The sequence below is a fragment of the Macaca thibetana genome, chromosome 5 (assembly GCF_024542745.1).
Source record: "Macaca thibetana thibetana isolate TM-01 chromosome 5, ASM2454274v1, whole genome shotgun sequence".
NCBI lineage: Eukaryota > Metazoa > Chordata > Mammalia > Primates > Cercopithecidae > Macaca > Macaca thibetana.
This window is the reverse complement of record NC_065582.1, coordinates 79,176,158-79,198,802: the sequence shown is the minus strand read 5'-3', so window position 1 is coordinate 79,198,802 and position 22,645 is coordinate 79,176,158. Positions and strand designations below refer to the sequence as shown.

The following is a 22,645-nucleotide window of genomic DNA, read 5'->3' as shown; positions in this document are numbered from 1 at the left end:
ATTTTTTGAAGTAGAAAGGAATAACTAAAACTTAAACATAGTGAATTGCAGATCGAAAAAAGGATTTATTTGTATTACTGATCTTTTAAAAAATAGGCTGCTGTAGCAGTACTTTAAGAGTATTTACAAATTAACACCCCCTTTCAAAACCCTGGCCTTTTATGTATGAGAAGATAGCTCTGTATTTCCCTTTTGTATTTTAATACATAAATCAGTTAAGCTGTTTCTCTAATTGCAATTAATAATTGATTTAAAAATTTTCCATATTAGTAACGTGTTAAAGATGGAGTAGCTCTGTTCAAGTGAAAAACTAGCAAGAAATTTTTAAAAAGCAGTTACTTTTTCTCATCCAACATGAATATTAAAAGTTTTACTGAATGTTATTTTTACTTTTTTAAAGGGACTCTAAAAGTTTAAGGTGTTATTGACTACACGTGAATATTTGATTGCATACTACATGTTCAGATTGCTGGGTAAGGATGTTAAAAATGAAATTAGTTTTGGTCACCATTGCTAGTGAATGTAAAGAAATGACTGTGGTAGCAAGTTAGAATGCTGTGATAGCCATTTACCCTGCCATTCATTTTTCACTTCTCAGAAGGAATGATGTTTCTATATCATTTGTTAGATTATCTAACATGCTCATGGAGGAATGCTCTTGAATGCTCATTTGAGGAGCATACAGTGTTGTCTTTGTCAGTATTTGGGGTTTTATCTTTTTTTGATTGATGGAATTGCAGCAGGATGAATTAATATATATGAGGAGCAAATGTGTTGAAAATTACAGTTTTTACAGTAATAGCCAGTTATGCTTTTACAGTTTAGGACAGGAGATTATTTGATTTAAAACTGTGGTGATGAAATTTTCATGCAGTGTTAGGGCCAGGGTTTTTGCTTTTGGTTTGGAAAAGATGTTAGTGAGCACCAAAGGGTGATGGCATCGTCCCAAGGACAAATAATAATAGTGCAACATTTCTACAGTTTTTTTTTAACATTAAAAATAAATCTAAAATGGCAATAATGGAGATAATGTATAGATCAGTAGACAAACCACTTGGAGATTTTACCTTTTAGCTTATGCATATCTTTTGGTCACTGGCCATCTTTAAGCTTTTATTTCCACATCTTTTCCCTTTTTTTCCTTATAGTTTCTGTTTTTTTGAGATAGAGTTTTGCTCTTATTTCCCAGGCTGGAGTGCAATGGTGCAATCTTGGCTCACTGCGACCTCCACCTTCCAGGTTCAAGCGATTCTCCTGCCTCAGTCTCCTGAGTAGCTGGGATTACAGGCATGTGCCACCATGCCCGGCTAATTTTGTATTTTTAGTAGAGATGGAGTTTATCCATGTTGGTCAGGCTGGTCTTGAACTCCTGACCTCAGCTGATCTGCCTGCCTTGGCCTCCCAAAGTGCTGGGATTACAGGTGTGAGCCACCGCACCTGGCCTAGTTTCTGGGTTTTTTGAGGCATTCATTTTGAATCAAATTCACATGTATTTCTAAGCCTATCCCAATATAGCTTTTCTGTATCACTCATGAAGGAAGCATAAAAAAGAACTTCGAATGCACATACCTCACTCATATCAAAACTTTCATCTGCAGCAGAAAGGTGACTATCTGAAATTACGTATTTCTCAGTTTTTAGAATAATTATTTCTGGAAACGTCATGGATGCTACAACTAGGTATAACTTATTATAGAAAAGGAAGGTAGTATGACCCAAAGCAAATTCAGAAATTCTAAGTTTTATTTTGCATACCGAATGAAAGAAAAGACAGATTTTTTAAAGGGAGTGATTTCCTCTTCATTGCTCTAGGGTCATTTGAAGACACGATGCTGATGAGATTCGCTTTTCTAGTATAGGTATAACAACATTACATTTATAAAAACGTGAGTACTGGTAGCTATAAGATTTGGGACAGATAACCTTTTCCTCTTGAGTTTATACACATGCAAGATAACTGAGGCAAAAGGATTGTCTTAGGCTTCTCCTGTGCCATTCTAGGATTTATGAAATTCAACTAAGTGGGTAAATATAGCCCTCTAGTGGTTCTGTTTTATGCTTACACTATTAACTTTGGTGCATCTAAGCATTTCTCTAATGTTTACTGATTTTAAGAAACTGAGGAGAATCAGATTTTAATAATGTTAATAACATAAAGAATATGGGAAAAAGGTAATCATTCTAACAAAATATGTTCAGGTTAGTTTTCAGGTTGTAATGCAATAATCCAGAATATTTTTATTCTGTACTTTACAATATCAGTGATTGAATTCAGATGCTTTGGCAAAGTATACAATGATTACTATCAGATAATATTAATTACTCATGTGTATATCAAACTATAGGGGAAATTAACAGGTGGATGGTGGAGTTGATCATGTTATATCCATGCTATGAAATAGCTACTAATAAATTAGACTATTAGATTCTGAGTTTATTGACTTGGAATTTATAATACAGCCTTAGGGGAAAATAAGTTGCATTATACATATACACATATATACTTATTTTTTTCCCCTCATTTTATTCATACAAGTGGAGGAAACCTCAAACACTTGTATGAATATATGTATAAGCAGAGAAAAACGTAAGAAAGGATATGCACCAAACAATACTGGTAACCTTTAGGAGAGTGAGATTTGGAAGTTGGAAGGAGACTACTTCTTTATTACTCATATTTAAATTGTTAAGAGAAAAAAAAAAAAAAAAAGCCGAAATGGAAAAAGTGGAAGGGTCAACAGAAAACAGGGACCTTAATCCGAATAGTTTTAGAGGACTAAGGCTGGCTCTTAATTTCCAGCTGAAATCAGTTAAGTCTGATCCTATACTGATTTCCTGAGTTTGTTTATTGTTTAAATGGGATGTGTGTGCTTGATAATCTCCTTAGAAAGAAGACTGATGCCCAAATAGGTTAAAATGTGTGGTGCTTGGTATTTCTTTTTGTTTTGCTAATAAGCTTTTCCCTTATTCTGGGAATTAAAATCCCTTCCTCTTTAGTCCAATTAAATCTGTTAAGGGAGGGCCTCTATGAAAAGGCCCTTCTTTGAGATCTCTAAGTGGAAATGATTGGTCCTGAAAAATCTTTCCTCAGTAACTCGTAAAACTGTTCATAATTATCGAAGGCTTATTATGAAGGGTGTCTCGGTATCTTCCCTGCAAAATGCTAAGAAATAATTTAGGCAACAGTTCAGACTCTAAAAATGAAGATGGCTCGGTCTTTTCACAGACTGAACACAATATTGTTGCAACTTACTTGATTATGGCAGGTATGGATGTTTAATTAACAGTTATCTTTCTTTAGAATAGGTGAAGAAAGGCAGAAGTTTTCAGCATAAGGCATGCATTGTTTCAGGTTCCATATTATTGGCCAACCTCGACAAGTCATTTATCCTGACTTGGCTTGCTCGTTGGTAAATGAGGATGATGATATTCTATTTCTGGGCTGTAAAGATCAAATAAGAGAATGTGGGTGAAAGAATAAGTGAAAACATTGTTAGTGATGGCTATTGTCACAGGTTATTTTGAATTTTGATAAATAACATAAGAGCAGTGAAGTGGGGCTGAGAAAAGTTTTCTATGTAATAAATAGTTCTTTTATAAAAACCTATGTATTTGGTTCTGCATTGTCAAAGTTTTTATTGGAGAAGAGTATGCACCATGGCAAAAATGTATTTTTAGCATCATTTACTCTTCTTATATATAACCCTTATATTTTTGTTATTGGTGGTAGAATTTAGCTAAGGACTTAAAGGCTCTGGAAAGAAAAAGTCCTAAGAAGACAGAGCAGAGTATATTATCATTGAGGACAGTCTGAGAATTCAGCTTGTTCCAGAATGCTTATTGGAAAACTCTTGAGTTTTGGATTTCATCTTTTAGTATATTTGCAACTGTGAGCAAGTTTCTTCTCCTTTTTGTTCTTCCATTTTCTCTTGTTTCTGTAAAACAAGCATAAGAATAAGTTACCTGTCATGATTGTTATAAGGAGTAAAATTAAGTGACACATAAATGCCATATAGTAGGTGTTGGACAAATATTTGTTTCTTTTTCCCTTTCCTCCCCACATACTCACTGATGTAAAGGATTGTTTGCAGAAAAAAAGGGATGGGGGAATGACAGTAGAAACTTTTTATCTTTTAATGTGTCATTGAATTGTACAACTTTTGTATTGAGTAATCACTTAATTTTCAACTTTAATGAGTTTTAGAATTAACTCTGTTATATTGAGTTCATTATTTTTTGCATTGACTTTTATAAAAATTTTCAAACATATTCAAAAGTAGAGTGAAAAGTGTAACACATCATCCTATACCCAGTTTATAATTGTTTAGTTTCTTCCTTATAATTCAGCATATTACTTCTAGTGCTAGAAATTGAGCTCCTCAGTTAAGTTTTGTGATTTTAGTGACGTGTTACCTTGTTCATTTGAATACCTCTGTATGATAAGTACTAGACAAGTTCTAATTTTTTGTAATTGCAAAAAAGACTGAGAAAATCTCATAACAATTACATGGAAATACCTTGTATACAAGTGTTTGGTTTAGTTATTTGTAGATGAGCAAAAAAAAAAAAAACCAACTCAAACTATCCTTTTTTGACCTGGTTACAAAATTAGCATGCAGAAAATATTCTACTTAGTTCTTATCTCCGTAACAGTAATAATAATAGTAATCTTACTACTGCTACTAATGTTATCATTTGAATACTTGCTTCATACCAAGCACTGTTGTAAAACCTTACACATACAGAATAATTCTTCTTACACTAATTCAGTAAGTTACTCTTCAGTTTTATTTCTCTAGTTTATATAGATGAAGGGCTTAAGAAACCTGTCCAACACACACATCTACTACGTAGCTACAGCAGGATTTGAACCCAGGCATTTTGGTTCTACAGCCCTCACATATAAATCCGAGTCAGCTTTATCAAGTTATATACAATGAGTGTGTGTTATTTGCTTGTGTTTCTGGTGGATCCACTGAAGAAAGCATATCTGACCTCTTTATGCTTTTGTTCTGCCCCTGTATCAAGCATCTATTTTTCTTTAAATCCTCTAACTTTCCTCCTTTAACAAAACTCACGTAAACTCGCAAATCAAAACCAAAACTATGAGGAAAGGATGTAGTGAAAGCATTTATTTCATTTGTTACTTTTACCAAGAGCCTATTTAGATTTTTTTGTTTTTTGTTTAATGGTTAATTTGATCTTTCATTTAGATTTTGGCTCCTATAAACTGTTACAACTTCCAGTGCAACAGACGTTTTGTTAATTTATTGTGTCATTGAGCACTCTCCCTTTCCCCAACTAAGGCTGGGAGGTAAGAGCACATGGTGAATTTGAGTATCTGAAATAAATCATTATGGATGAACTGTAAAATGAAGGGTAAGAGATAGATTGAAAAAGATGGCTGAGTACCAGACAGTGACGAGCCATGTAAGTATTAAAGGTGACAGGGAGTCACTGAAGCGTTTGAAATGAGAGTGACATGATCTGATTTGCATTTTAGAAATGTGCTATAGTGGTAGCTAACAGACCACATAGGAGTCCATTGCAGTGATTCTGAGGAGGGAGTAATGGCAGTGAGGACAGAAGGAAGTAGATACATTCAAGAGCTAGAAGGTAGAATTGATGAATGGATGATGGGATTGTGGGAAAAGGAGAGAAGTATTGAAGATGACGCCTAGGTTTCTTTTTTGAGCTACTGAATAGATGGTGATGCTCTTCATCAAGATAGGAACACACTTGGGGAAGAATAGGTTTGAGACAGGAGAAAAAATCTCTCAGTTCAATTTGAGAGGTGTTCAATAAAAAGCTGGACATATGGGTTTGAGTGTCCGGAGGCTGAAAAGTATCAGGGTATAGCTTTGGGTATGAAGAAATCACTCAAGAGTATGTGTTAAATGTGAAAAGAAAGGGGTCTAGGACAGAAGGTTGGACAATGCACATATTTAATAAGACACAGATGGAGAAACAAAGGCCAGGAAGTAGATCAAGAAGAGTCTGTTGAAGAGATTGGATGGAAGTCACAGAAGACAAGAGGGAAAATGTTTCAAGAGTGAAGGAGAAGTCAACATCAAGTGCTACTTAGCATTTAGACTGACTGTGAGATGGGACTTAACTAAAATCTAACGACTAGGTGATCTATTATATACCCATTAGAAGACCTACAGCTGTGGAAACAAGGCAGCGTGCTTGGCACAGCTGCAGAGAGAATGGGCTAAACTGCTTACTTCATACCCCCCATTATTTGTAAGACTCCCAGAATTATAGTTCCTTTGTTCTGGTTGCATACTTGGTAGGCAGCAATTTACTGCACTGTTTTTATCTAACTTTAAAAACACATCATTGAATTTGTAGCTAGCCCACAAAGTCTTCATTTCATTAAATTCTTTGGAGTATATCTTGTATACATGCTACAATCCTAGATGCTAAAAATAGGGCCAAAGATTCATCAAATTTTCTGTCATTGTGTTCTAATTATCTTGAAGGAATGATAGAAATTAAGCAATATGGGTTTTAGTTGTAGCCCACTTATTAAATAAATAAAGCTGTATGTCACATATTCAAAAACCACAGAAATCATGAGGAGCCTGAAATCTACACGAAAAGACTAGGAAAAGTAACAGTTAAATTATATAGCGTTACATAAGACTAAGTTAATCATAAGCAAGTAGTTTGGAAATTGAGGGAGGAGAGGATAGTGTGGGTAGGAGAAGGCTTAGGGGCTTGAACTGGTTTGAAGGATGGATGGCATTTGGATAGGCAGAGGGAAGGAGCAGTGTGCTCCAAGTGGGAGAAACATGAGTCAAGCATGGTGTATCTGGGGAAAAACTAGAATGGAGAGTTCGCTTGACAAGTGTAGAAATGTGCTTCTGGAGAGTGACAACAGATTGAGGCAAAGAGCCTGGAATATCAGGTTGGGACATTTGGATTTTTATCCCACAGCCAGTGGGGAATATTACAAGTTTTGGGGAGGAGAAGAACCATGGTTAAGTCTATGTTATAGCAAGCTGATTCTGCCAGAAGCAAGGAGGGGAAAAGAACAGGAATCTGGAAGGTTAGTGTAACAGGCTAAGGCAGAAGTTCTGACTGAAGTGCCAGTATATGATAAAAGTTTTTACTGAGCTGATATTGTTGTATGTTGGTGCTTGGAAACTGTCCCTCTCTGACAATAATTGGGGATCGATCACCAAGTAATTCTTTTCTCGATGGGGAACTCAACTCTATTCCTGCTTGTTGCACAACCCTCCTTTAGTCTCTAACAATCCAGTAATGATTCTAGCTTCTTGACTGAAATCTACTCACACCCCACCCCCTCACACCCCTTTAGGATCTAGTACAGCCCATATCTGGCTTATGCCCTTTACAGCATGTAGAGGATGTTAAACATGCACATCCAGTACACTCAACAGTATTTCTCAGTGTAAAATAATACAGTGGCATTCTGGTTAATAAGTTTAGTTACCCGTCTACCTCAATGCAACCAGTCTGGGGCACTGACAACACTGAGGTTCTGGACCTGCAAGCAAAGAGTCAGAAACTTAATTAAGGTGGTATCAGCTGTGAGGCTTCTCTATGGACCAAAAAGCTGGCTCAACTTCCTCTCTGGATAGATAAGTCTTGTAGTATGCATTCTTCTATTGGGGTAGGGGTGTGCTTGTGCGTGTGTGTGTGTCTCTGTGTGTGTGATGGAATGAAGAATTTGGATATGTTGAGTTTCAAGAAATACTGGAATAGTCATATAATCTTACATATGGTAGATGCTTAGTAAATGACAATGAGTTGAATGAAAAATAATGTGGAACTGGAGCTTGTGTCATGGCTGAAAATAGTGACAAAAGTGCTGTGAGGATAGAATGATAATTGAAGCTTGAGAAAGGCAACTATGGAAAAAGAAGAGTCCCAGGCCCCAGGAAGGAAGAGGAGGAAGTTAAGCTGCCAAAAAGAGGGTATGGTCCATCATATATTTGTCCCAAAAATCAGCAGGAATGGTATGAAAGCCAGTGAAGGAGTTTCAAGGACAGTTCACTCAGTAGCGATGACATTAAAACCAGCCTTCAGTGCTGCCTTGTGCAATTGGCAGATTCTTTGTGTTTTAATTTTCTCATTTCTATTTCACAGAAGGGATGTGAAGATGTTACAGTTTTAAGAACAGCAGGAGCTCTTCAAATAAATGAACAAAAATAGATCTGTTATGTTTTTAAAGGGGCTTAAATATTTAATTTTGAGTCTACTTTGAAACATTCAAATTAAACAAAATGCATCATATTTTTGTGTGTGTTCTCAGGTATGATAAGTATTCTCAGCAACATAATAGTTCTGGGCATCTTCATTAAGTACAAGGAACTTCGGACACCCACAAATGCAATTATTATTAACCTGGCTGTTACTGATATAGGGGTCAGTAGCATTGGCTATCCCATGTCTGCTGCCTCAGATCTGTATGGAAGTTGGAAATTTGGATATGCAGGCTGTCAGGTATTGGAGATCATTGGAATGAAAGCAAAACAAATAGATCAAAGAAATGTAAATTTAAATGTCTAAAAAGAATCCCAAGAGTTTAAATCGAAAAAGATATTGTAGGATAATAGACACAGCACTTTTACAGAAAAGAACTTCAGAAGTGACTAGCAATATATTGTTTAATAAGAGAAATAAAACCACCAACCATTGTTATATTTTCAAAATTCTCCCAACCCAAAGGAAGAAACAAACAAAACAACTAGCATTCAACTAAAGAAGAGTGCTGATTTGCATATTTAAATGAAAATGTGCATATTGCAAATTGAAAAAGAAATACCCTGCTTTCATCTGAAACAATATTTAGTGATTTAATCATATTATGGAAGACAGTTAAGTCACCATGTTGTTGAATTTTTTCCTATAGAAAGTCCTCCATGAGAATTGTTACTAAATGTATTTGTTATTTTTTACTAAAAAGGAAATGAGTTAATATTAATTTGCTTTAAGATAGTAGGCAAATATTACTTTTGGCCTAATTCTTTTAGCGGTTTACTATTATAAGCTAAAAACTATAGAGAATTAAATGAAAGTAGTAGTGAATACTGAATATCCACGTAAGTACCAACCAGTTTTGTTAAGTCTTACTGTTCCTCAATCTGTGCTTCAGATTGTTTTCCTTTTTAAAGACATAAAACTATACAGATAATGATGAAGGCCATTGCATACCATCCTCAATCTTATTCCTCTCATGAATGTTTTCCTATCTTATATATTTGCACATAAACCAGATACTGTCTGAATACTTTAGGTTTTGTGTAAATGATATAACACGGTTTGCATTATGTGATTTCCTTTCACTGTTCTATATTATGTTTTTGAGGTTTATCCATGTTGATGGATATGGCTGTAAGTCATTCATTTTGACTGCTATACAATATTCCATTTTATGAACATAGATAGCCCAATGTACTTTTTCATTTTACTCTTATTGGACATTTGTTCCCATTTTTTTTTCTATCACAGAGAAGGCTTCAATAAATGTTCTTATATACGTCTCCTTCTGCAATATGTGAGTTTCTTTAGACACATTGCCTAGGAGTGGAATGGTTTAAGTTGTAGAGAATGTTCATCTTCAACTTTATCAGAAGTAGCCAAATTGCTGTCCAAAATAGTTATTCAAATTATGAGAACATCTATTACTCCACATTCTCTTTAATACTTGGGATTGTCAGACTTTTAAATTTTCATTTTCAAGAGTGTAAAATGCCATCTTATAATCAGTATTTCTTTGAATATTTATTGTGGTTGCATGTCTTATGTTATAAACATTCAAATGCCAGTGGGCTTTTGTGCATACCCCATTCATTCTGGCCATTTTTCTATTGAGTTTGTCTTTTCCTCCTGTTGAATTGCCCATCTTCTGAATACTAGTCTTTTGCTGGTTTGTGGTTGTTCTGCACTCTGTTCATAGAGTGTTGTAACGAAATTTCACTGTAAGTCTTAAAATTTTGAAAAAAGTTCATTTTAGTTAATGAAATTACAAAATACTTTCCATAAATTTTTATTAAACTAGTTATAATTTGACAATGAAGATGTCTTTTAAAGTAGTAAAAAACATTTAGTATATTTGAGATATATTCTAACAATGGTACAAAAATCTAAATGTTTCTTGGGAGGGTGTTTAGAATGGTAGAGTATTTTCAATTTTGGTTTTCAGGTTTATGCTGGATTGAATATTTTTTTTGGAATGGCAAGCATTGGATTACTCACTGTCATGGCCGTGGACCGATACCTGACCATCTGCCTTCCTGACATAGGTACAACACTTTTCTCAGCTTTCTTAATGAATCCATTTCTTGACTAATGGCCACTCAATATGTATGCTAAAATATAAACCTAATGGTTTGTAGTTAGGGTCAGTTTTATTTCTCTGGCAATAATTGTTCAAATGTTTCAATGGCTTCCTATCGTACTTAGAATAAAATCCAAATTTCATAAGGTCATTCACACTTTGAGGTATGGACCAAGCCCAAAGTGAGGTCTTCGTATACACTGTTTTGCTAGGTCTGGAAAGCTACTCTTCCTGCTTATCCTCTGACTGATTCTTTTCTCATTTAGGTTTCAGCTTAAATGTCATTTTTTCCCAGAATGTGAACTTATGTAGATAGGCTTGGTAAAAAGGGAGAACATATTTGTTACTTTTATTTGGCGTTGCATGCATGTTTTGGCTCCTGAGGCCCACCAAAGTGCTCTGTAAAGAATCTACTTGATAACACTTGTGAATCAAGCAAGTTTAAAAAAGTGAGTCCCATTAATGGCAAATGCTGCTAATATTTCCTATGCTTGATAATAGGGAGAAGAATGACCACCAACACTTACATTGGCATGATTCTGGGAGCCTGGATCAATGGCCTGTTTTGGGCTTTGATGCCTATCATAGGGTGGGCTAGTTATGCCCCAGATCCTACTGGTGCTACTTGTACCATAAACTGGAGGAAAAATGATAGGTAAGAGAGAAGTTTACACTTTATAATCAAATGCTTCTAGTGTAGACATTTTCTCACCCCTTCAAATTTAAGCTCAGATCATGTGTTCCTCATACAGAAGGTGGCAAAGTGCTTCCTCGGTAGTGATAATGTGATTCTAGCAAAAGTCGGAATTGAGAAAAGTGACTTATGCTTGTTTGCAAGTAAAGGTCATCCATCTCACTGTGTCTCCTTTACCCCATTCCTTCCTCCCTCCCCTGTGTTCTCTCTTAAAGCAGCAGCGCAGGGTACCAATCACCCTTCCAATATTTGCACATCTCAAAGGTAGGATCATGAGCAGGAAAAGGGTTAGTGAAGCTAGATAGAGTGTGCGGCTCTGGCAAAAGCGCAAGCTGCCTCCCTGCTGTCTTTTCAAGATAGTCTGGTGTCCAAGCACATTCTGAGAACTGCATAGCAAAAGTACAGTCACTGCAAAGATTTACCTGCTAGTTAGTGAGACTTCTATATATTTTCCAGGAACAAGAGGATAATTTAGTTCATTAAAGGAAATGAAGGATGACTTAAAAATGAACAGAAAATTTCTAAATCTCAAACCAGATCTAAATCTAAAATTTTTTCTGCAGATTCAAAAAGTAAAGGCTGGGCACAGTGGTTCATGCCTGTAATCCCAGCACTTTGTGAGGTTGGGGCAGGAAGATCACTTCTGCCCAGGAGTTTGAGTCCAGCCTGGGCAACATATTGAGACTCTGTCTCTACAAAAAAAAAAAAAAAAAAGTTGGGGGTAGAAATTTAGCTGGCTGTGGTGGTACATGCCTGTGGTCTCAGGTACTTGGTAGGCTAAAATGGAGATTGACTTGAGCTGGGGAGTTCAAGGCTACAGTGAGACATGATTGAACCACTGCACTCCAGCCTGGGTGACCGAGCAAGATTCTGTCTTGAAAGCAATTAAAAGTAAATACTTTAGACTTTATAGGCCAGATGTCTCTATCACAGCTCTTCAACTCTGTCATCATCCTGTAAAAGCAGCCAAAGCCAGCATGTAAATGAGGGCACATGGCTGTGTTCCAATAAAACTTTATTTACAAAGATGAGTAATAGGTTGGAATAGGCCTACAGTCCGTAGTTTGCCAATTTCTGGCCTAAATGAACTAAAAGTCAAATACACTTCTTAAACTATTTAACAATACAGTGACCACCAATATTATTTTTAATAATTATCTCCTCTATCCCCTTTCCCCGCTTAGGACATTAAATGAGCAATCATGATTGCCTTTTCTTATTTTCAGATCTTTTGTGTCTTACACCATGACGGTTATTGCGATAAATTTTATTGTGCCCTTAACAGTGATGTTTTACTGCTATTACCATGTCACACTATCCATTAAACATCACGCTACCAGTGACTGCACTGCGTCCCTCAACAGAGAATGGTCAGATCAGATAGATGTAACAAAGGTAAGAGGCCAAAATCCTTGAAAAATTGTTGTCATGGAGCTTTTACCCACTCATAGTTGAAAGAGTCCCTGGGACCACCGCAGTCTTCTCTCCCTCATCTCCATCTCTCACTTCCCAGATCTTTCTTCTGTGTTTGCCTCCTTATTTTTTATTTTTTTGAAATGGAGTTTCATTCTTATTGTCTAGGCTAGAGTTCAATGGCACGATCTCAACTCACTGCAACCTCTGCCTCCCTGGTTCGAGTGATTCTCCTGCCTCAGCCTTCCGAGTAGCTGGGATTAGAGACGCCCACCGCCATGCCCAGCTAAATTTTTTGTATTTTTAGTAGAGATGGTGTTTTACCATGTTGGCCAGGCTGGTCTTGAACTCCTGACCTCAGGTGATCCGCCCACCTCGGCCTTGCAAAGTGCTGGGATTACAGGGGTGAGCCACTGCACCTGGCCACTTGCCTTCTTATTTCTGAATCATATGCTGTTTGCTCTTTTGGATATATTTTTGGCCATCATCTCTTGATTTCCTACTGTGGATGATGAGGATTTATTCTCTTATACCACCCACCTGCCCAACTCCTCCTCCATACCTTTCTCCCTCCTTATCTGTCAGTATAATGTTAACAATATTTGGTTAGATAAAGAGGCTCTTTCTCTGCTGTCAGTATGTTTAAACACACCACAGATGTGATGAACCTTATCCTCTTCTTGGAGCCATCCTCCTGGTTCCCTGGGGCCTTCTGCTCTGCTTTGAACTGATTGCTCCTGACGACCGCTGCTCAGAAAGCTAACATCTTCAGGTCTCCCTTCATCATCAGCTCAGGATGCCTTCACCTCCTTCCAGGGTCAAATCCCCTGTTTTCTGGAATGCTTGTCTTCCTTTTTTTTCCCTTCTTGTTCTTAGTTTATTTCCTCTGATTTGGTGGAGCACATTCTTCAATTAATTCCTGAAGTTATGGGAGAGGTAATATTTTTAAGACTTTGCATGACTGAAATTGTCTTAATTTTACTATCATATTGACTGACAGTTTGCCAGGTCTAGAATTCTAGGTGCAAAAGTAATATTCAAAGAGTTTTGAAGGTATCACTCTGTGTCTCCTAGCTTCCAGTATTGCTGCTACAAAGGCTGATGGCATTCTGGTGGTTGATGCTCTGTGGTGATCTGTGGGTTTTCTCTGGAAGCTTATAGGATCTTCTCTATGTCTCTAGTTTTCTGAAAATGTATACTGATGCACCTTGGTATGAGTATTTATCCAGCACTGGGTACTTGGTGAGTTCTTTCAGTGTGGAGACTCCCATCTTGCTCTTCTAGGAGATTTCTCTTATGATTTCTCTGATGATTCCAGTCCCTCTGGTTTTTTCTCTTCTCTTTCCCTGGAATTCCTTTTATTTAGATATTTAATTTGCTAGATTTATCTTCTAATTTTCTTAAATTTTCTCTCCTATATTGTCTATTTTTGTTTGTCTCTTTTGTGGTGGTTGTTTGTTTCTTTTTGTTTCTACTTTCTGGGAGATTTGCTCAATCATATCTAGGTCTAGGATAAGGGTGAGGATAGTGAAGGTCAACCCTTGGGTGCAAAATGCAAGCAAGCCCCAAAAAACTCATTAATAAAAAAAAGTGGGTTAATCTAGTACTTAAAAAAGTTAATGTAAAAATTATGTTGAACAAAATAGAAATTTTAAATAAAAACAGGATCTGACCCTGCACTTATATAATTCACCTGATTCACCTCCCCCTGATCCTAACCTGATAATATCATACAACCTTTCTATTACATTTTTAACATTCTACTCTCACTTTTACAGATAGGGTAAAAACCATTAAAAATAATTCCAACTTTTATTTTAAGTTCAGGGGTATATGTGCAGGATGTGTAGGTTTGTTACATAGGTAAATGTGTGCCATGGTGGTTTGCTGCCCAGATCATCCAGGTATTAAGCCCATCCATCCATTAGCTGTTCTTCCTGATCCTCTCCCTCCTTCCTCCCTCTACCCTCTGACAGGCCCCAGTGTGTGTTGCTTCCGCCGTGTGTCCATGTGTTCTCATCATTTAGCTCCCACTTATAAGTGACAATATATGGTATTTGGTTTTCTGTTCCTGCATTAGTTTGATAATGGCCTCCAGCTCCATCGATGTCCCTGCAAAGGACATGATCTCATTCCTTTCTATGGCTGCATTGTACCACATTTTCTTTATCCAGTCTACCATTGATGAGAATTTAGGTTAATTTCATGTCATGTCCATGATTGCTATTTTGAATAGTGCTGCAATAAACATACATCTGCATGTGTCTTTATAATAGAATGATTTATATTGCTTTGGGTATATACTCAGTAAAAGAATTGCTGGGACAAATGGTATTTCTGTCTCCAGGTCTTTGAGGAATTGCCACACACAATCTTCCACAATGATTGAACTAAGTTATACTCCCACCAAGAGTATAAAAGTGTTTTTTTCACAATCTCACCAGCATCTGTTATTTTTTTACTTTTTATTAATAGTCATTCTGACTGGTATGAGATGGTATCTCATTGTGGTTTTGATTTGCATTTCTCTAATGATCAGTGATGAGATTTTTTTTTTTTCATGTTTGTTGGCTGCATGTATGTCTTGTGTTAAGAAATGCCTGTTCATGTCCCTTGCCCACTTTGTAATGGGGTTGCTTGTTTTCTTCTTATAAATTTGCTTAAGTTCCTTGTCAGATGCACAGATTGCAAAAATTTTCTCCCATTCTGTAGGCTGTCTGTTTACTCTGTTTATAGTTTCTTTTGCTGTGCAGAAGCTCTTTAGTTTAATTAGATCCTATTTGTCAATTTTTGCTTCTGTTGCAATTGCTTTTGGCATCTTCATCATGAAATCTTTGCCTGTGCCTATGTCCTGAATGGTATTGCCTGGGTTCTCTTCTAGAGTTAAAAACCATTTTTGTTGATAAAACAGCTATTTTATACTCTATTCTCTCCTTGTTTTATGGATGTATATCTTCTGTTATTTCTGTGACATTATGTATATATTTATATTTCCTTCTGTTTACCACATATTTTTGTTTCCCCTGAGTTCTTGCACTGTTTTTTTTTTTTCTTTGCCTGTCAATGTAAAAGTTTTCTTAAGGTCTGGTGGTCAATGATTGTTCCTTCATACTTAAGAGTGATGCATTAAAAATGTTAATTGTAAGCATGGATATGCTTATTAGTGAGATGTTTCTTTTGGGGGAATTTCTAATTGTCTCTGTAGTTATTGTTGTGACCATTGTCATCATTATTATTATTCTCTCACTGTGATTATCTGCTAGTCAAAAAAAATTTTTTTTTCTAACTTCCAAACTCAACCTGGAAACAAATACAATCCTATCTTGAGCTCAGTGAATTCTAGCACAGGCAATTTCTGCTGGATGTGTATTATACATGACGCAGATAATTTTGTAAAGGAGCTCTTTTGTATCTTGTTTAAAAGGAAAAATTGTCTTTTTCATGTTGCTCCCTCCTGATAGCCTGTTAAAATGATGGAATGGAGATTTGGGGGAATTTCTAAGTGTCCAGGTAACTGTATCTCTAGGTATTTTATTCTGGGCAGAATTCCTTTCATGTTCCTAGGTGGGAGGTACAAGTCTATCTCCAAGTTTCTTCACAAGGAGGGGGCAGCACACATATACCTCTTTTTAACACAGTACTGAAGTGCTTAGCTGAACCTGGTGTCCCTGTGTCCTGAGTTTCCCAAATTAGCCTTCTTCTTCTTCTTCTTCTTTTTTTTTTTTTTTTTTTTTTTTTAAATACCGAGCTCTGGAAGTCTTCCAGGGAGGGGAAGGGGAAGTTACTGGGTAGACTGAGTGGACAGGCAGAAAGATTTGGACGTCTAACTACTTTATTTTTAACACAGTACTGAAGTGCTTAGCTGAACCTGGTGTCCCTGTGTCCTGAGTTTCCCAAATTAGCCTTCTTCTTCTTCTTCTTCTTTTTTTTTTTTTTTTTTTTTTTTTTAAATACTGAGCTCTGGAAGTCTTCCAGGGAGGGGAAGGGGAAGTTACTGGGTAGACTGAGTGGACAGGCAGAAAGATTTGGACGTCTAACTACTTTATTTATTTATTTATTTATTTTGAGACGGAGTCTTGCTCTGTGGCCCAGGCTGGAATGCAGTGACGCAATCTCTGCTCACTGCAAGCTCCGCCTCCTGGGTTCACGCCATTCTCCTGCCTCAGCCTCCCGAGTAGCTGGGACTACAGGCACCTGCCACCAAGCCTGGCTAATTTTTTGTATTTTTTTTTTTTTAGTAGAGACGGGGTTTCACTGTGTTAGCCAGGATGGTCTCGATCTCCTTACCTCGTGATCCGCCCGCCTCGGCCTCCCAAAGTGCTGGGATAACAGGCCTGAGCCACCGCGCCCGGCGACTTTGTAGATTTCAACCAGTTCTATTTTGAGCTCCATGTGCACCCCCACATCCAGAGTTTTCTGGTATCCTTTGTTACTAGAGTATCCGTTGCTCTGTAGCATGGTGGTCTGTATATGGTTTTCCCTCATAGTTGGCTCTTTTTAGCATTTATTTATTTACTTATTTATAAAATTATTCTCATGTTCCTTACATAATTTGCCACTAGTCCAATGGTCATTGTTTCCATTAAAAAATATGTATTGTCTAATCTCTGATTCTCTGTCCTTAAGGGTTTTTTGTCTTCTTTAACCTCTGTTCCATAATTTTAGCAGAAAACCTAGGGAAGAAATATAAAAATATAATTTTTTCATTTAAACAAGATGCAAGAGATCTCCTTTACAAAATTATCTGCATTGTGTATAATATATATCCAGTAGAAATGGCCTGTGTTAGAATTCACTGAGCTCAAGATAGGATTGTATTTGTTTCCAAATTGAGTTTAGAAAGTTAGAAAGTTGGCCGGGCGCGGTGGCTCACGCCTGTAATCCCTGCACTTTGGGAGGCCGAGGCGGGCGGATCACGAGGTCAGTAGATCGAGACCATCCTGGCTAACACGGTGAAACCCCGTCTCTACTAAAATACAAAAAATTAGCCGGGCGCAGTGGCGGGCGCCTGTAGTCCCAGCTACTCCGGAGGCTGAGGCAGGAGAATGGCGCGAACCCGGGAGGCGGAGCTTGCAGTGAGCCGAGATGGTGCCACTGCACTGCAGCCTGGGCAACAGAGTGAAGACTCCGCCTCAAAAAAAAAAAAAAGAAAAGAAAGTTAGAAAGTTACTTTTTTTAGTTTAGCAGATAATCCCAGTAAGAACAAATAATAATGATGGTAATAATAATAATAATAGCCATGCCAGCAGTTCATAGCATAATGATGTGAAGTGGGGTGGGGTGGGTTTTTATCTGTCTTTCATCAAAGTCAGCTTTTGTACTCTCCCCTAGCATACAGAAAGAAAGAGGGCATTCTTTTATGTGTGTGTGCCATTCTTAAAAGCAATGTTATATATTCTTGATATACCCATTTCACAAGGTCTTATTATCATAGGCGACTTCAGGCACTTGAACAAACAACATCAAAGGCAAAAAAACCTCAGCTATTTCCTTTATATCATCAACAACATAAACATATTCACATTCCAACCTAGATAGCTTTTTACCCTGCTTTAGATATATTAATATTTAAATATTTTAGATATTGGGCTTGGTGAATATCTATTTCTTTTCAGATGTCTGTGATCATGATCTGCATGTTTCTGGTGGCATGGTCCCCTTATTCCATCGTGTGCTTATGGGCTTCTTTTGGTGACCCAAAGAAGATTCCTCCCCCCATGGCCATCATAGCTCCACTGTTTGCAAAATCTTCTACATTCTATAACCCCTGCATTTACGTGGTTGCTAATAAAAAGTAAGTAATGTCTAAAATGCTTGCAATACAAAATAAAACTGATATAAAAAGAATGTTAAGATTTCTTGGGAGAGAAGTGACAGAAACCCACTTCAATCTAGCATAAAGGTCATTTGCCTCATGTGACTGGAGCAGCATCTAGATCCTTAAATGCCCAGAGCTCCAGATTTACGACAGACTCTTCCCACACAGTGGCAGAGATGACTGTGGGCAACCCAAGACCCAAGTTCTACCAGCTAAGCATCCCCAAATACCAACTGCATCTCACATGGCTCTCTGGCAGAAAAGCCCCTGGGATGTCAGTGGTCAGCTTAGTTCAAATGGTTACTCCCACCCCAAATACATGGAATAGTGGTTTCCAAAGAAAAGAGTGATTTTATTACTGGAAAATGGACAGGGCAACGTTGGGCTCACTTAGTGGGTAGCATAGATGTGTATTTACAAGAAATAAGACATATCATTCAAATGCAAGGGAAAAGTTTAGTCCCAACATAAAAGGCATCTGGATACTAGAGAATTCTTACCTCCTCTCTTTTTTGGGTTTCTCGGCAAAATGTTCCCTTCCTGCCTCCTCAATGAAGTTTAGACGGAGTCTCTATCCAGGCTGGAGTGCAGTGGCGTGATCTCAGCTCACTGCAACCTCCGCCTATGGGTTCAAGCAATTCCCTGCCTCAGCCTCCAGAGTAGCTGGGATTATAGTTGCCCACCACCACGCCCGGATAATTTTTGTAGTTTTAGTAGAGATGGGGTTTCACCATCTTGGCCAGACTCGTCTTGAACTCCTGACCTTGTGATCCACCCATCTCCGCCTCCCAAAGTGCTGGGATTACAGGCATGCGCCACCACACCCAGCTGAGGTCAGGTAATTTTATCCTGGAATGACAATGTTTGGAAAAGCAGCTTTAGTTACAGGTATATGAAGAAACATAAAATTTTACAGCCCAAACAGACCACGTAAGAAGAATGATGAACACATTTTAAATTCAGAATCTGCTGGTAGTTCTTTTGGAAAATTCTTGCTGGGAAGAACAGATGGATGAAACACACATTGTTAGTTCAAATAAACAACTCATGGCACTTGACATTGGTAGCATCCTTTTAAATACATACAATTATTTACTTTTATTAGATGTCTTCAATCTATAGAATCAATGATGCAAAATTGGCCTTTAACTGTACCATATACCTTATATATTTATAAAGTTTCTCAACAGGAAATCTATAGAATCAATAGTGCAAAATGGGTTTTAACTCTACCATATACTTTATATATTTATAAAGGTTCTCAACAGGAGATGTTAAGCTGGAGGCAGAAATTTATCCAGAGATGTAAATTGGCAGTAGTGGCATCTTAGCCATACTTGAAAATGCTTTAGAAGTTACAAATCATTATGAGTTAATGCCAAATTTTCCTTTTTTTATCGTAGGTTTCGGAGGGCGATGCTTGCCATGTTCAAATGTCAGACTCACCAAACAATGCCTGTGACAAGTATTTTACCGATGGATGTATCTCAAAACCCACTGGCTTCAGGAAGAATCTGAAATAAGAGAAAAGGACACACTGTCAAAACACTTTAGTTTTTTGACAATGCTTTTATTTTAAATATGAGCCCATTTAGATCAAGTGCAGACATGGATCATTGTCCTATGAGACTGTAAGCTCCTCAAGCGCAGCTCATGCTTCTTCTCTTTGTGCACTGGCTGCTGCAGTGCATGCTTCTCTGTGTCCTGATATGTCAACTTATTGCTCATCTCCCTTGATGAATTAGGCATCTGAGGTTAACGTCCCCTTTCTTTCTCCCTATTATGGCATGCATTACACTGTACTGATGACCTTTAACTTGCCTGGCTCCTCCATTAGAATAGAAGCAGTCACTAATTTAATGTTAGAATAAATGAGTAAAAACAATAATAATGAATAATTCTAGATAATTACTGAAATGAGTTGTTGGATGTTCCCAGTTAGAATAGAAAGCATTTTTGGCATTTCAACATTTTAACATTTAAATCAATTAACTTATGTTATTAAACAAAAATAATCAAATGAACATTAAACACAATTGTTTCTAAATAAAATGTTAAGTCGATGCATATATATTATATAGCATTATAACCCCTGTGCATATTTTGATGTTTTCTGCAATTTTGATTACCATTTTTCTGCATATATATTCCATATATTTGCCACCAGAGTTAACTTCAATCAGAGTGGAGATTTTTATATGTTTGTTCTTTAATGTATCCTTAGCACATATACCTAATTCTGTCTGGCATGTAGTAGGCACTCAATAAATGTTTTTTCAATGTCAAATGAGTTTGTAGACTCACATATTTGTCATTCTAAATGACTGTTAAGCATAGAGGCGGGCGGATCACGAGGTCAGGAGATCGAGACCATCCTGGCTAACACGGTGAAACCCCGTCTCTACTAAAAAATACAAAAAACTAGCCAGGCGAGGTGGCGGGCGCCTGTATTCCCAGCTACTGGGGAGGCTGAGGCAGGAGAATGGCATGAACCCGGGAGGCGGAGCTTGCAGTGAGCTATCCGGCCACTGCACTCCAGCCTGGGAGACAGAGCAAGACTCTGTCTCAAAAAAAAAAAAAAAAAAAAAAAGCATAGTACAATATACCATTGTTTAAATAGTAGACATTTAAATTGCTTTCCAATTTTTAGTTTCATGGATGTACCACTGAAAATATTTCAGTGCAAATATATATTTTCTTTGGGAGAAGTTATTCTATTTGAGGGTTTCTTTTCAGACTAGAAATACTGGATACAAATACAAAAACACTATTATTGTTGCTAACTTGCTTTCTGGAAAGATTGAATTAGTTTACACTGATACTGGCAGTGTCTAAGTGGGCTTTTCATATTCCTGCTAATAGTGCTGTATATATTTAAATTATGAGTTGTATACTCTAACTTAAATTCATTTTATTTCACATTTCTTTAACTGCTAGTGAGGCTGTGTATCTTTGCATATTGTATTTTTTAATCTCTGTTTTTTCTACCTGTAAATTGTCTCTTTAGCACCTTTGGCTGCATATTAAGTAAAATCTAGGTATTAGTTTTATGTGTACAGTCCCCTATGTATATGGAAAGGTAAACTGTTACAGTAATCTTCTACGTTATCTCCTCACTCTCTGACTTTCCCACTGCAATCAATTAATACAATACAACCGCAATCAATACAACCTCGTAGCTAATCTTTTAAAAATAAAGTTCCAATGCCCAAATTCTTTAGCTAAAAACCTTTACTCGCCCACCAAGTAAGTATAAACCCCTCAGCTGGATTTTCAAGGCCCTCTTTAACATACTCCGAAAGGGACTTTTCAGCTTTTTGTCTTTCTTCATGGCCAAATTAAAATGTCTAGTGTTCCCAGAAAGTTCTGAATGCTTTGTGTCACTAGCTCTTTGCTCATCCTGTCTACCATAGCTGAGACTTTTTACAGGGAAAGCATAATGACATCTGCGCCCAAAGTCCCAGAGCCATTAAAAGGCCAGGACAACTTCTGTAATAATGTCTAGAAAAATGGACTCAGAGTTCCAATTTGCAAGGCCGTGAACTCATTTCCAGTGATAAGCAAGAAGCAACTTTGCCTCAAATATAAAGGACTTCAACAGTATCGAGTAATTATATTTCAGTGCTATATTTTTTATTGTCTAATTTGCTTATATGATAAAACTAGGAAGACCGGGCTTTGGTTACACAATTCCCTCTGACCTCTTAGTTTTCTACTTTCTGATGTTTTTATCTTTAAACAGCGTTTCTGTACTCAATTTGGCATTTCTTGCTTCCATGTAAGTCATGTCATCCACGAAATTAATAATTCAAAAACCCTTGGTTGTTTGGTGATCTGAGATTTACCCATCCTATTTCTTCTCCCTCTTGTGCTTAAAAACTCAGGGCCACCACCTCTCACTGCATCTCCAGCACTGGGAAACCTTAGGGTTGTTTTTAAATCCCTTCTTCATCCCTACATCTAATCAATCATTTCTCTCTCCTGGATGTTTCCTGAAGCTGCATTATCCTAACTATTACCAGCACAGCAGTCAAGGCTGTAGCGTGATGGCTGCTCACCTGGACTATAACCACAGACATCCACCAGAAGCCTCCTCCTTTCTTCTTGCTTGCGCTATCTAAACCTTTTCTCCCCACAGCCGCCAGAGAATTCTTCCTAAAAGGATAAGCAGATATGTCACTCCCAAGCCTAACTTTTATTGCTCTCATTGCCTATAGGCTGAGAGTAAGCTCTCCATAGGGAATCTAAGGGTTTCCTTGATAACTTCATCCCCACTTACCTCTCCAGCTTTATCTTCTTTAACTTCCCGCCTCAAAATCTTATGCCTGAGCAACAAGAAGTGCTTGAAATTTTCTGAGGACAATCCACTGTTTCTCACTTCCCTCCCTTTGTTCCCACTATTCCCTTT

The 22,645-nt window shown here is 37.3% G+C and overlaps 2 protein-coding genes across 2 annotated transcripts in view; one reads left to right on the top strand and one right to left on the bottom strand.

The window, feature by feature from the left end:
- CASP6 (caspase 6) overlaps window positions 1-22,645 on the bottom strand; it is a 252,125-nt gene that overhangs the window by 127,999 nt on the left and 101,481 nt on the right. The gene's annotated exons all lie outside the window — the stretch shown is intronic.
- On the top strand, window positions 19-20,524 carry RRH (retinal pigment epithelium-derived rhodopsin homolog). Its single transcript, XM_050791030.1, has 7 exons — window positions 19-3,266; window positions 8,285-8,475; window positions 10,178-10,277; window positions 10,814-10,967; window positions 12,233-12,401; window positions 18,035-18,213; window positions 19,641-20,524. Exons 1-7 carry the CDS (start codon window positions 3,161-3,163, stop codon window positions 19,753-19,755), a joined length of 1,014 nt encoding a protein of 337 aa, XP_050646987.1. The 5' UTR covers window positions 19-3,160; the 3' UTR covers window positions 19,756-20,524.